Here is a 13,274-nt window from a genome sequence, read left to right on the forward strand (position 1 = left end):
GTAAAGATTAAAGCATTCCATCTCCACCAACACCCTGAGCCCAACCCCTCTCCACCCGCCGCTTCTCAAGGCAGTCACAGATGAGGACAGGTCTGCACAGATCTGCAGGGGTTGAGAAGAAAGCTCAGCCCCAGCACAGGAGCCATCTCTCCTCTCCAGGACTCCATTTTACAGTCTCTACGATGGGCAGTGTGACACCATCTTCATCGAGGGGCTGGCCACTTTTTATTTATTGACCATTATGCTCATTACGATTTGTTTCTTAGTCTCCTCCTCCTTCTTTTTCTTCTTCCTCCTTGGGGCAGTGGGTGTCTGGGGCCCAGGAAGCTGGTCAGGGGGAAGGGTCAGGGGAAAGAAGGAGGGAGCAGGGCAGCCCCCTGCCCCTGGATGGAGGCCAGCCCAGAACTGGGCATCTCTGGCCTGTTCGTTGGTCACCCCCCCAGTTTTTTTTTGGGGGGGGATGGGGAATGGGATCAGCAATGCTGAGACCAAGGCCTTGAGCAGAGGAGGGGAGTGGGTGTACAGGAGGGCGGTCTCAGCCAATGGTGACACGGATGGCTACTGTGGTTTCTCAGAAAGGTCACGGCCCCCCTCACCCCCCCAACCCAGTGGAGGGGAGGCGAGAGCCGAGGGAGGGCTGAAAGAGGAAGGGAAAAAGCTAGCAGATACCTGGGAAGGAATGGAGAACTGGACTTGGAGTTTGAGGGAAGGCCCATGGTTCTAGAGAATGAATCACTCTGGGGAGGGGTGTCAGTGGGAGCTGTTCTTAAATGGGTCATCCTGCCTCTCCCAGGCCACGTGGCTTGCGCCAGGACCCATCTCAGACAGCTGAGAAGTGACGCTACTAATGAGGCAACTTCCTGGGCCCTGACCTGAGTCGGAAGAGTTGGAGGGGCAGGGGGGCGGGGGAATGGGGACGGGACGGGACCGGGGGAGGGGCGGGGGGATGGGGACGGGACCGGGGAGGGGGAAGAGGGAGATGCCAGTGGTGAGGGGCGAAGGAGTAGTGGGTCGGTTGGGGTTGTTTCTAGTGAAATAACAAGCAAGGGAACGGTTGTATACTAATCTGAGCACAGCCAAGCAAAAAGTCCCTGCCCTCCCGCCTGGAATCCTGGGGAAGGACTTGGCCTTTGTCTCTGTGACTCTCTCTTGATCCAGGCTGGGGAGAGAAGGGTGCTAGTTGAGGCTTCAACTTCAAGAAGCAGGAAAGAGCTGACTCTCCCCCTGCCCCGGTCTGCTTGAGAACATCTTCAGGCCATGGGCAGCTACAACTTCCTTTCTCTTCCCCACCCCTTGGAGTGGGTGGGTGGGGGAGGTCGGAGGCAGAGGAGAGGATCTGATTATTCTGTCCATTTCACAGATGGGGAAATTGAGGCACAGCGAGGCAGGGCACAACCTGCCCGAGAGTTCTGCTTCCTAGCCTGGCACGCTCTCTGCCAGCTCCCGCTGCACCTCGCCCTCATCCGATCCCAGTTCTCGAGCGGCAGGGACCACTCTTCCCTCCCCCACCCCACCCCGGCAAGTGCAGAAAGGGGAGAGGCCAGTGGTCCATGGAGAGCCTCTGGCCCACCAGCCCCCAGGATCAGGGAGAGACTTCCACTATGAGGGGGGTGATGAATTCCGAGTGGCGGATGCCCAGGGAGTAGGCAGGAGCCCGGGCTCTGTGAACAGTCACCCGCTCGGGGCTGTGGGCCCCGGGACCGGGGGACTGGAACACCGCCGGGGAGATGCTGCGGCGACCGAGCATGGAGAAGGCTGGCCGACGCCTCAGGTAGGTATTGGGGTCCGTGCTGTTGTACCGGCCCGGGCCGGGAGATCGGGACAGGTCTTCCGAGAAGCTGCCCTTTGGGGTCCGGCCAGAAACGGTGTAGCTGGGGCTGGAGGGTTTGGTGGCCAGCCGGGAGCCCAACAGGGCCGGAAGGGTGTAGCTATTGGGGGCGGGGACGGGGTCCACCTGATGGTAACGGGTCCGGGAGCCCATGGTGAAGGATGGGGGTGTCGGCCAGGTGGCGGGGGCCACTTTCTCAGGGCTGTATGAGCCTGCACCAGGCGTCTGCTCCAGACCTGTGGGGATGCAAGGAGTGGATTTGCTCCCTTTATTCATCCTCCCTCCCAGCCCCACAGCACTTACGTACATATCTGTAATTAACTTATTTATATTAATGTCTGTCTCCCCCCCCCCCACCGCTAGACTGTAAGCTTGTTGTGGGCAGGGAATGTGACTGTTTATCGTTATACTGTACTCTCTCCCAAGTGCTTAGTATAGTGCTTAATACAGTTGACTGACTGGCTGACTGGAAGACACACAAGCTTGGACAGGAGACGGGAGGAGGCCCTGAAGTCAGCCAGCCAGTCACCCCCTCCTGCCACACCCCTGCTCACCAGCTGGCACACTCGGCTCTCCGCTGCAACTGCCAGTCCCCCTCTAGAAAGGCCCTCCTCACTCCTCTTCTCCAAACTCAACCCCTTTTAGACCTTCCAAAGTCCCCTACCAGAATGAGAGCTCCGCGAATGCAGGGACCCGGCCCCTTAGCCACCAGGTACCCCCAGCATCTAGAGGAGTGGTCTGGTCTCTGTGGACACTCGAGACAACCACGATGATGATGAGGAGGAGAAGGAGAAGGACCCAAGGCTGAGAAGAAGTTGGGCACCCCAAGGGGCACCAGCAGCCTACTTACCCCGAGGTTTGGCCCGTGCCAGCATGGAATAGGCTGGACCTCTGCTCCGGCCAAAACGGGTGATTTGCGGTTCCACAAAGTAGCAGGGCCCTGGGCTGGAATCCCACCGGGATGCTGGACACAGAGAGACAGGAGAGGCCCAGTATGCAGAGCCAGGGGTCAGCTCCCAATTGGACCCTGGACTCCCCAGCCCCAGTTTGCCCCAGTTAGAGACTTACGCTGGCTGTAGAACCCCCACCTGCCAAACTACCAGTTTTGGGCCATCACCAGTAGCAAGGGGGTACCCAATCTGGTTCAGCTACCCCTAGGTCCATCTGCAATCAATCACTGGTCTTTAGTGGGTGTTTATTGTGTGAGGAGCACTGCACTTAGCACTTGGGAGAGTAGACAGAGTTGGTAGACATGTTCCCTCCCACTAGGAGCTTACAGTCTTATTCAGTGCCCAGCCCAGCCCAGGGCCGGGGACCTCAGGCAGGTTGGTGGGGGGTGGGGGGGAACAGACATACTAACTTGGGGCAGGATCAGGAAGGAGGAGGAAGAAAGGAAGGAGGCTGGAGGGCTGGGGACCGTGGAGATTCCAGGGAAAGCAGAGAGTGCTGGGAGAGATATTTAGTTGACGTTGCCCCCAGATTCAGACCATCCGATGGTTGTGACCCCACTACAGAGCCAGGCTGTGGGTGGAGTAAGTTGGCACTTAACCTTGGGCACCCGTCTGCTGCAGAGAGGGAGCAGGAGGCTGAGAGAAGTTGAGAGTCGAGACTGGAAGGGGCTCTAATCCTCACCTGTATATATCAGCACCAGCCCCTTCCCCCACCCCCTGCCAAGAAGCCAGCTGGGGCTTCTCCCCACTCACAGAAGAGCCTCTGATTCATCCCTTCACTCTGCTTTGATCACTTTAATGGAAGGGAGAGTCCATCAGAAGTGTCTAAGGAGCAATTACCAACTGAGGAGAGTGACCGAAAGGTTAACCCTCTCCAGCCTCCCTTCAGAGTCCAGCTGGTGAGCCCAGCTGAGCCAGGAGATGGACTGTGGCCTCCCATCCCTTGGGTAAGAATCTGAGCTCCATCTCCACCCACTCGGAGCTGGGCCTGGACATTTCCATGCCCGTGGCCCAATCAATTGTATTTATTGAGCGTTTACTGTGTGCAGAGCAGCGTGGCTTAGTGGGAAGAGCAGGGGCTTGGGAGTCAGAGGTCGTGGGTTCTAATTCCGGCTCCACCACTTGTCAGCTGTGTGACTTCGGGCCAGTCACTTCACTTCTCTGTGCCTCAGTTACCTCATCTGTAAAATGGGGATTAAGACTGTGAGCCCCACGTGGGACATCCCGATTACCTTGTATCTACCCCAGTGCTTAGAACAGTGCTTGGCACACAGTAAGCACTTAACAAATACCGTCATTATTATTATTATCATTACTAAATCCTTGGGAGAGTGCACATTCCCTGCCCACAAGGAGTTTACAGTCTAGAACCCCAACCCTCCCTCCCAGTGCTTTCAGCTCATCCATGACCCCTTTTATATAGTATTTGTTAAGCACTTACTATGTGCCAGGCGCTAGAGTAGATACAAGCCGATCAGGTTGAACACAGTTCATGTCCCACATGAGGGTCACGGTCTTAATCCCCATTTTGCAGTTGAGAGAATCGAGGCACAGAGAAGGTAAGAGACTTGCCCAAGGTCACACAGCAGAAAAATGGTGGTGTTGGGATTAGAACCCAGGTCCCCGGACTTCCAGGCCCGTGTTCTATCCACTAGGCCACGCTGCTTCTCACATGACGGGAACAAAGGCCCAGGGATGGATCAAATGACAGCCCAAGGGTGAGGACTGGGTTCAGTGATGGAGCCAGATTGGGAGTTGGGAGGATATGGAAGCTCCCTGAGGGCAGGGATTGTTTCTACCAACTCTGTTGTATTGGATTCTCCTAAATGCTTATCACAGTGCTCTGCACCCAGTGAACACTCAAAAATTGCCATCAGTCCAGTGATTGATTGCTTGATTAATCAGGGAGATGGAATCTGAGCCTAGTTTCCCCCCACCCTTCGCCCACCCTGCTCCAGAGCTGGCAGACTCACTACCATTGCTAAACCGACGGTGGAAGGAATACGCTGGGCTTGCCCACTTGGTCCAGTCGTGGTTGACGTAGCCGATGGTCGAGGGCAAGTTGTACCGTCCAGGTCCAGGACCTGGAATGTGAACAGGGACGTGAATACTGGGGGGCCAGGGGCAGGTGGTGGGGTGCCTGAGTTCCACCCCAGCTCAGCTGCCTTTCCCCCTTTAGCTGAGAGCATCTTGGGCCTCAGACCTTGGTCTCTCTCTTGGGAAGGGGGAAGAAAAAGAAACAAGGTTGCAGGGGTCTGGAGGTGGGGTGGGGAGAAGTTTCCCCTAGAGGAAAGAGCTCAGTCAGGGATTCTACAGTCTAGAGAGGGCTGGGGCTGGGAGGATCTTGGAACCTCAGGTGGGGAGGGAGCTGAGGCATGGAGAAGTGAAGTGACTTGCTCAAGTTCACACACAGGCAGGCGGGAGAGCCGGGATGAGAACCCAGGTCCTCTGACTCCCAGGCCCGGGCTCTTTCCGCTAGGTCACCACTGCTTCCCTGCAATGTTGCTGCCCCCAAGTTTGAGGAGCTGGTTCCCAAGAGGGTTCGGGCTCAGATGGCTGGTGGATAACTTACCAGTCTGGAGGGCAGCGATCATGGAAGCTTTCCTCTGACCTCTGTCACCCATCCGGAAGATGGTGGTCTGCCTGCTCGGGGAACCCAGGAAGGTGATATCCTGATCCGAAGCTCCTGCCCACCAGGGAAGAGCAGGGGAAGAGCGGGAAGCAAAGGCAACTCAGTCCCTAGGAAGGGAAGCAGTTCCCACTGGCTAGGTGGGAATGGGGAAGGGTCTTAGGAGCTCCGACCCTGTTGGTTGCTCCCTTCAGAGGAGTGGAACCTGGGTTGGGAGCCGGCGTCCAGTCCATCCATCCGCTCCAGGACTCTGCTGCCTCAGGGACACTTGTCTCTGCAGGCAGCTACACTGGAACCGGATACTTCGGGGCAGGCTGGGAAGCGATCCATCCATGACAAGGCTGTAAACTGATCTCCACCACCCTCTCCCCAGGCCCCCACCTCCCATCCTCACCCCCCAGTCACACACGCCCTGCCCCCCCAGGCTGACCGCAGCCATGGAAATGGGCAAGGTGACTCCCTGAGGTGGGCTTGGTGGCTTAGGGACTCTCTCGTGTCCAGAGTCCCCCAGGAGAGGGACTGGATCCCTTCTGTGGAAGAAGAGGGGGTGAGTGGCTCCCAGTGGCTTGGGGACTGGAGGAGTCCTGCTAACCCAGAGGACAGAGCTGGGCAGAAGGGCTTCTGGGAGATCCAGTTACAGCCCATCTGCTAGGCTGCTCTAGGGCAGAATCAGGTGTCCGGGAGGCTTGTTTCGGGGGATGGGCAGAACTGGGCCGGGCCAGACTTTAGACCAAACACAGGGGAAGGTGCAGGGCCTGGCCAAGAGGGGAATCATGGGGCCTGGGGGTGCCTGAAGGAGCAACCCTCTTCCCTAAGGTTTTGGGGATCTGGTGCTAGCCCCTTAACTTTGCACACCCACCCCACCGCTCAATCAATCAACTAACCAATGGAATTGATTGAGTGCCTACTATGTGCAGAGCACTGTACCAAGCACTTGGGAGAGGTCAAGACAAGCAAAACACATATATTCTGCCCTCAAGGAGTTTACAGTCTAATGGGTGAGATGAGACAGAAAGTCAGGCAAAAACCCAGGATGAATAGGTCTGAGTTTTTCAGCTGAGGACGGGCCCAGGGCACTAGATTGGTGGAAAGATGGAAAGAAAAGGCAGAGACAGGGAGCAGAGGGCCCAGGATTAATGTCCCCAGGCAAGAGGTCTGACCCGCCCCATCTTCTAGTAGCTCAGCCGTTACAGGATTCCTCTAAGCAATCTGTTGCCACAGTTCAAGCTTGAAGACTGGGCTGGATGGACCAGACTTAGGTCAAGGCTTTTGGGCACCAGACCTTCTAACGGCTGGCCAGCTCATTTCCCAGCTCTCTCTTCCCCTATATCCAAGGTCAGACCCGATAAAATCCCTTCCCCGGGTCCCTGATGCCAGGCAGGTGACAGAGTCACTTTCCTGTCTATTATCACACCGAGTCCTCAGGGCCCTACCTTCAAGCTTGGTGCAAATGGCCATGTCCTCCTGACATGGTGGCGGAGGAGCTGGAGAGGTCCTTTGGGTAGCGATGGTGGTGGGCGATGAGGGGGCCCGACGATGGGCGGAGGAGGAGAAGGTGGCAGAGAGGGAGAAAGAGGAGATAATAATAATAATAATAATGTTGATATTTGCTAAGCGCTTACCATGTGCAGAGCACTGTTCTAAGCGCTGGGGTAGATACAGGGTAATCGGGTTGTCCCACGTGAGGCTCACAGTCTTAATCCCCATTTTACAGATGAGATAACTGAGGCACAGAGAAGTTAAGTGACTTGCCCACAGTCACACAGCTGACAAGTGGCAGAGGCGGGATTTGAACCCATGACCTCTGACTTCCAAGCCCATGCACTTTCCACTGAGCCACGCTGCTTCTCTTAAATTTCCCCTCCGCGCCACCACGCCCCCCTCCCGGCCCCGCAGCCCTAACTCTTCCCTTGATATCCTTCTCCCCTCTTTCTCATCTCCCCTCCCTCTGCCTTCCACTGGGCCCCTCCCCTTTAATTGTCTTCCCTTCTAAGCCCAGCCACCATCCCACTCTGAGCACTGTCTTCTCCATTAAAGCTCTTTGAGGGCAGAAAATGGGTCTTGAGCTTCTGTTGAATCAATCCTATTTATTGAGTGCTTACTGTGTGTAGAGCACTGTATCAAGTGCTTGGAAGAATACACCGTAACAGAGAGTCTGTAGGCACGTTCCCTGCCCACAAGGAACTCACAGGCTAGAGGGGGAGACAGACCTGAACGTAAATAATTCAATTACGGATATGTCCATATCCCATAAATGACTTCGAAGTGACTACCGGTCGCCTTACGCCGGGACTCACGGCGGGGGCTCCCCTCCCCTCCCCTTTTCCCCTGGCCTTTCTCTCAGTCCCTACCCCTAGCCCAACTTGCCAGGCCCGTGACCTCAGAATCCACCACTTGGCTCATCCCTGTGGGATGGGGGTTGACACTTCTTTGCCCTAGGGCTTTATTATCATTATCTGTTATCTAGTGCTTGCTATCTGTCAACCACTGTGCAAAGTGCTGGGGTATATACGGGATCATCAGGTCCCTATCCACCCTCCCGGGGCTCGCTGGTCTAAGTAGGAAGGAGAGCAGGTATTGAATCTCCATTTTGCAGATGAGGATACTAAGGCACAGAGCCGTTAAGTGGATTACCCCGGGTCACACAGCAGGCAAGCCTCCCGGGTTAGTCAGTCGCAGCACCCCGGGCCCCGCCGTAGACGTTCGCCCGCCTGCCGGGAGTGAGTCGGGGATGACACAACCCAGCGGATGCGATGGTGCTGGGGCTCAGCATAGGTTGCGGGGAACAATCCCACCAAGTGACCCACATCCAACCGAATTCAGGGACCAGGACCTGGTCGCCCATCGCCCAGAGCGGAACAATTGACCAGAATGACTAGGCCGGGCCCGGCCTCTTCCCTCTGAGTGACAGCGCCCCCTGGCGGGGGATCCCCCCTCCCATCCTTAATTCGAAAAGCAGCGTGCTCAGTGGAAAGAGCCCGGGCTTGGGAGTCAGAGGTCATGGGTTCGAATCCCGCCGCCTCCGCCCCTTGTCAGCTGTGTGACTTTGGGCAAGTCACTTCACTTCTCGGTGCCTCAGTGACCTCATCTGGAAAATGGGGATGAAGACTGTGAGCCCCACGCGGGACAACCTGATCACCTCGTATCCCTCCCAGCGCTTAGAACCGTGCTTGGCACGTAGTAAGCGCTTACCAAATGCCAACATTATTATTAATTCAGGGTCGGACGGAGGAAAAGGATCCTCTCCCCTGGAAGCTGGGAAGGGAGCAGCCACTCCCTGCCGTCTTAGGTCGGGCCCTCTTCCTCTTCCCAGCGGGGAAGAGTTGGCTGAATGGGTCCGGCCATAATTCTCCTCGAAGGGCAGGAAAGGGCCCAAACTGACTGGATCCAGGTTCGAGCCAATCTGGTTCCAAGCTCTGACTCGGGGGGAAGGGGAAGTCTGGGTGATGATCATGATAATAATAATAATAATTAATTAATGGTGGTATTTGTTAAGCGCTTACTATGTGCAGAGCACTGTTCTAAGCGCTGTGATATTTGTTCTTCATCGTCGGTATTTACCGAGCACTTACTGTGTACAGAGTGCCGTACTAAGTGCTTGGGAGAGTACTTGGGAGAGTACGATTCAGCGGAGTTGGTAGATACTTACTATGCGCAGAGCCCTGTTCTAAGCGCCGGGGAAGATACGGGATTATCAGGTCAGACAGTCCCTGTTCCACACAGGCTCACAGTCTAAGTAGGAAGGAGAACCGGTAATGAATCCCCATTTTACAGAGGAGGTAACTGAGGCACAGAGAAGTGAAATGACTTGCCCAAGGTCGCACAGCAGGCACGTGGAAGAGCCGGGATTACAACCTAGGTCTTCTGGCTCCCAGGCCCTTGCTCTTGCCTCTAGACCACACTGCTGCTGGATTTGATTTGATTCCCATGGACTGTGTGTGGGGAGGCTGGGGTGATCCGACTCTCCCCATCCTCTGAAGAATTTGAGGTTCTCCTTTCACTTTCATTTATCCATTCATTCATTCATTCATTCAAGCGTATTTATTGAGGGCTTACTGTGTGCAGAGCACTGTACTAAGCGCTTGGGAGAGTTCAATACAACAATGAACAGACACTTTCCCTGCCCACAACGAAATTACGGTCTAGAGGCGAGGGGAGGCAAATATCAATATAAATAAATAAATTATAGATATGTACATAAGTGCTGTGGGGCTGGGAGGGGAGAAGAACAAAGGGAGCAAATCAGGGCAATGCAGAAGGGAGTGGGGGAAGAGGAGAGGGGAGACTTAGGGAAGGCCTCCTGGAGGAGATGTGCCTTCAATACGGCTTTGAAGTGGGAGAGAGTAATTGTCTTTCAGATTTGAGGAGGGAGGGCATTCCAGGCCAGAGGCAGGATGTGGGGCAAGGGGTCAACGGCGAGATAAACGAGATGGAGACACGGATCTAGAGTGGTCTGGGTGCCCTGGACTAAATCAAATTCCCAGGGGGACCTGGGGACCATCCAGGGTCATAGGAACCAATGCCTGTCCGGATGCCCATAGGAACAGAGCCTGCTCCCATACTCTCCCTCTGGGAGGTCAGAACACAGACTCAAAGTAGCCAGGATGGTGGGGCAGGGGGAGCAGGAGGAGAGGGGAAGGGCAGCGAGCCTAGAGGAAAGAGCCTGGCCCTAGGAGTCAGAGGACCTGGGTTCTAAACCCGGCTCTGCCACGCGTCAGCTGTGTGGTCTTGGGCAAGTCACTTAACTTCTCTGTGCCTCAGTTACTTCATTTGTTAAATGGAGATTAAGACTGTGAGCCCCATGTGGGACAGGAACTGTGTCTGACCTGATTACCCTGTGTCTACCCCAGTGCTTAGAACAGTGCTTGGCACATAGTAAACAAATACCACAGTTATTACTGATATTATTATTATTCTCTGTGTCTCAGTTTCCTCAAATGTAAAAAATGGGGATTCAATAGTTAAACTGTGACCAACCTGATTACCTTATATCTTAGTGCTTAGAACAGTGCTAGACACATAATAAGTGCTTAGCAAATACCTTTTTTTTTTTAAAAAAAAAAGGGGGTGGGGCACAGAAGCACCCTTCTGGAGACACATCTCCAGCAACTAAATGAGGATGTCTAAGGTACCGGCCGGAAGAAAGTCAAGGCGGGCATGAATGTTAGGGAGATAAGCTGAGGGGCAAAGGGCACCAGGTTCAGGGGAGGCATGTGGGCACAAAACTGGTTGCCCCTACTGCCTGGTTGGTCATGTGGAAAGCTCCTCTGTGTGCAGAGGTGAATAGGGGGAGTGGGGACTTTGGAATCTCAAACTCCAAAGATCTGTGCTCTTCCTTCCTACACAGAGAATGACCCAACTGACTGTGCTCCCCCCACTCCCCCTGTCACCCAACCCCCAGCTCCACTCTAAAGGTCTCACCATTTTGCGTTCCACCAGAAATTCAGGTAATTTGGTCCTGCAGTGATGGTGAGGATCCTGACATTCGTAGTTAATGAGACACAAGGGGGGGTGGGGAAGAGGAGGGTATCCTTTCCGGCCCGGATGACATGCCGCTTTGCTTTTCGAAAGGTTACGAGCCATTTTATAAAGACATCACCTCTCCAAGGCCCTTCTCCATCCTGTCGGTGAGCCCGGTTTGCACACAACCTTCTCCCTTCCTCCCCCCCCCCCCCGCCCAGAGGATCAGAGCAAGGGAGGGTGGGTTTGGGTTGGGAGTAGAAGTCTCATTCAGCCTTTTCTCCATACATGCTGGAGTCATGCCAGTTGCAGAGCTAAATCGAATTGGGGTACAGATTCCCCCAAAACGAGCACCCTCACTCCATTAATGCCTTTTTCCGTTCCCCTTCCTGAACAAACAGGTTCTTCTTCATGAAGCCCACATGCAAATTCTAAGCAAATGCGATATAAATGATATGCAAATGGGAGTCACCTCTCACCTTTTTTATTTTAGCAGGAATTGCTCCAGTTCCAATGAGGGGCAGAGAGGGTCATGTAGAGTTTTACCTGGGGCTTTTTCTTTTCCCCTGTTGGAAACCCAGAGGAAGGGAGAGAAAGCACTGCAGTAGATGCTCAAACAACATTCCGCTACAGGGAAAGGAGAGAGTAGGAGAGGCAAACCTGTAGGCTAGAAAATGATCAGGACAGAGAGGAGAGTTTTACCAAGCCTCCCCGCCCGTCCCTGTCCTGCCACCACCCCACGGCTGTTCACAACTCCTGGCTCTGTTCTCCATATTTTGGAGAATTTCCATTCCAGTCCCTTTTCCCCAGCTAGACTCACCCCCAGAAGTCAACGGTGACTGACACCTTTTATTAGGGGGAAAAAATAGCCCCGGTTGCCTTTCATATCTGAGGATAATACTCTCTATGGTGACTCATTATCTGTTTGTAAAGGTGTGGCTGAAAAGATACCAACAGTTCCTCCCATTTATAGACTGTCCCCAGCTCACACCTGCGGTCCTTTTCAACTGCTGGTGCCATTTTCAAGTCTGTCTCCCTGATTTGTGGCCAGTCTGCAGTTTTGCTCAATCAGATAACACCTCCCATTTGGAGGCCACTTTCATTCTTCCAAAGGGCCTGCCCACTAATTAGCTCATTTCATTCTCTCAGCATCCTGGGAGGGAGGGAGAGACAGGCCTTATTATTCCCGTTTTATAGATGGAGAAACCAAGGCCCAGAGGGGTTTTTAAAAAATGGTATTTGTAAAGCATTTACTATGTGACAGACACTGTTCTAAGCACTGGAGTAGATACTGGAGTAGAGAAGCAGCATGGCTCAGTGGAAAGAGCCCGGGCTTGGGAGTCAGAGATCATGGGTTCGAATCCTGGATCTGCCACTTGTCAGCTGTGTGACTTTGGGCGAGTCACTTAACTTCTCTGTGCCTCAGTTACCTCATCTGTAAAATGGGGATTAAGACTGTGAGCTCCACGTGGGACAACCTGATTCCCTTGTGTCTACCCCAGCGCTTAGAACAGTGCTCTGCACATAGTAAGTGCTTAACAAATACCAACATTATTATTATTACAAGATAATCAGGTTGGAGACAGTCCATGTCCCACATTTTTCCCCATTTTTCAGATGAGGTAACTGAGGTTCTCAGAAGTTCTTCTGAGGTTCTCAGAAGTTGAGAAGCAGCGTGGCTCAGTGAAAAGAGCACGGGCTTTGGAGTCAGAGGTCATGAGTTCAAATCCCAGCTCTGCCACTTGCCAGCTGTGTGACCGTGGGCAAGTCACTTAACTTCTCTGTGCCTCAGTGACCTCATCTGTAAAATGGGGATTAAGACTGTGAGCCCCACGTGGGACATCCTGATTCCCCTGTGTCTACCCCAGTGCTTAGAACAGTGCTTGGCACATAGTAAGCGCTTAACAAATACCAACATTAAGTTAAATGACATGTCCAAGATAGGTCAGTCAGTCAATTGTATTTATTGAGCGCTTACCATGTGCAGAGCATTATACTAAGCACTTGGGAGAGTACGGTATAACACTATAACAGATACATTGCCTGCCTACAACGAGCTTACAGTCTAGAGGGGGAGACAGACAAATATGAATAAATAAATTACAGATAAGTACATAAACGCTTTGGGGCTGGGAGGGGGGATGAATAAAGGGAGCAAGTCAGGGTGACACAGAAGGGAGTGGAAGAAAAGGAAAAGAAGGCTTAATTAGACTGTGAGCCTGTCACTGGGCAGGGACTGGAGGCCGGGAGGTCAGCAAGGAGGCTGATATAGTAATCAAGGCGGGATAGGATGAGTGATTGCATTAACGTGGTAGCAATTTAGGTGGAGAGGAAAGGGCAGATTTACCCATGTTGTGAAGGTGGAACCGACAGGGTTTAGTGATGGATTGAATATGTGGATTGAATG

General features: G+C 53.8%; 1 protein-coding gene across 1 annotated transcript; it reads right to left on the minus strand.

Annotated features, from left to right (window-relative positions):
* Nucleotides 1-1,582: 1,582 nt before the first annotated feature.
* Nucleotides 1,583-6,865, minus strand: ODF3L2 (outer dense fiber of sperm tails 3 like 2). The gene is made up of 5 exons (XM_001512177.3): nt 6,841-6,865; nt 5,351-5,464; nt 4,755-4,862; nt 2,679-2,792; nt 1,583-2,064 (listed from the first exon to the last, which is right to left on the minus strand). Exons 1-5 carry the CDS (start codon nt 6,863-6,865, stop codon nt 1,583-1,585), a joined length of 843 nt encoding a protein of 280 aa, XP_001512227.3.
* Nucleotides 6,866-13,274: the final 6,409 nt, after the last annotated feature.

The sequence above is a fragment of the Ornithorhynchus anatinus genome, chromosome X1, assembly GCF_004115215.2.
Source record: "Ornithorhynchus anatinus isolate Pmale09 chromosome X1, mOrnAna1.pri.v4, whole genome shotgun sequence".
In the NCBI taxonomy this organism is placed as follows: Eukaryota; Metazoa; Chordata; class Mammalia; order Monotremata; family Ornithorhynchidae; genus Ornithorhynchus; species Ornithorhynchus anatinus.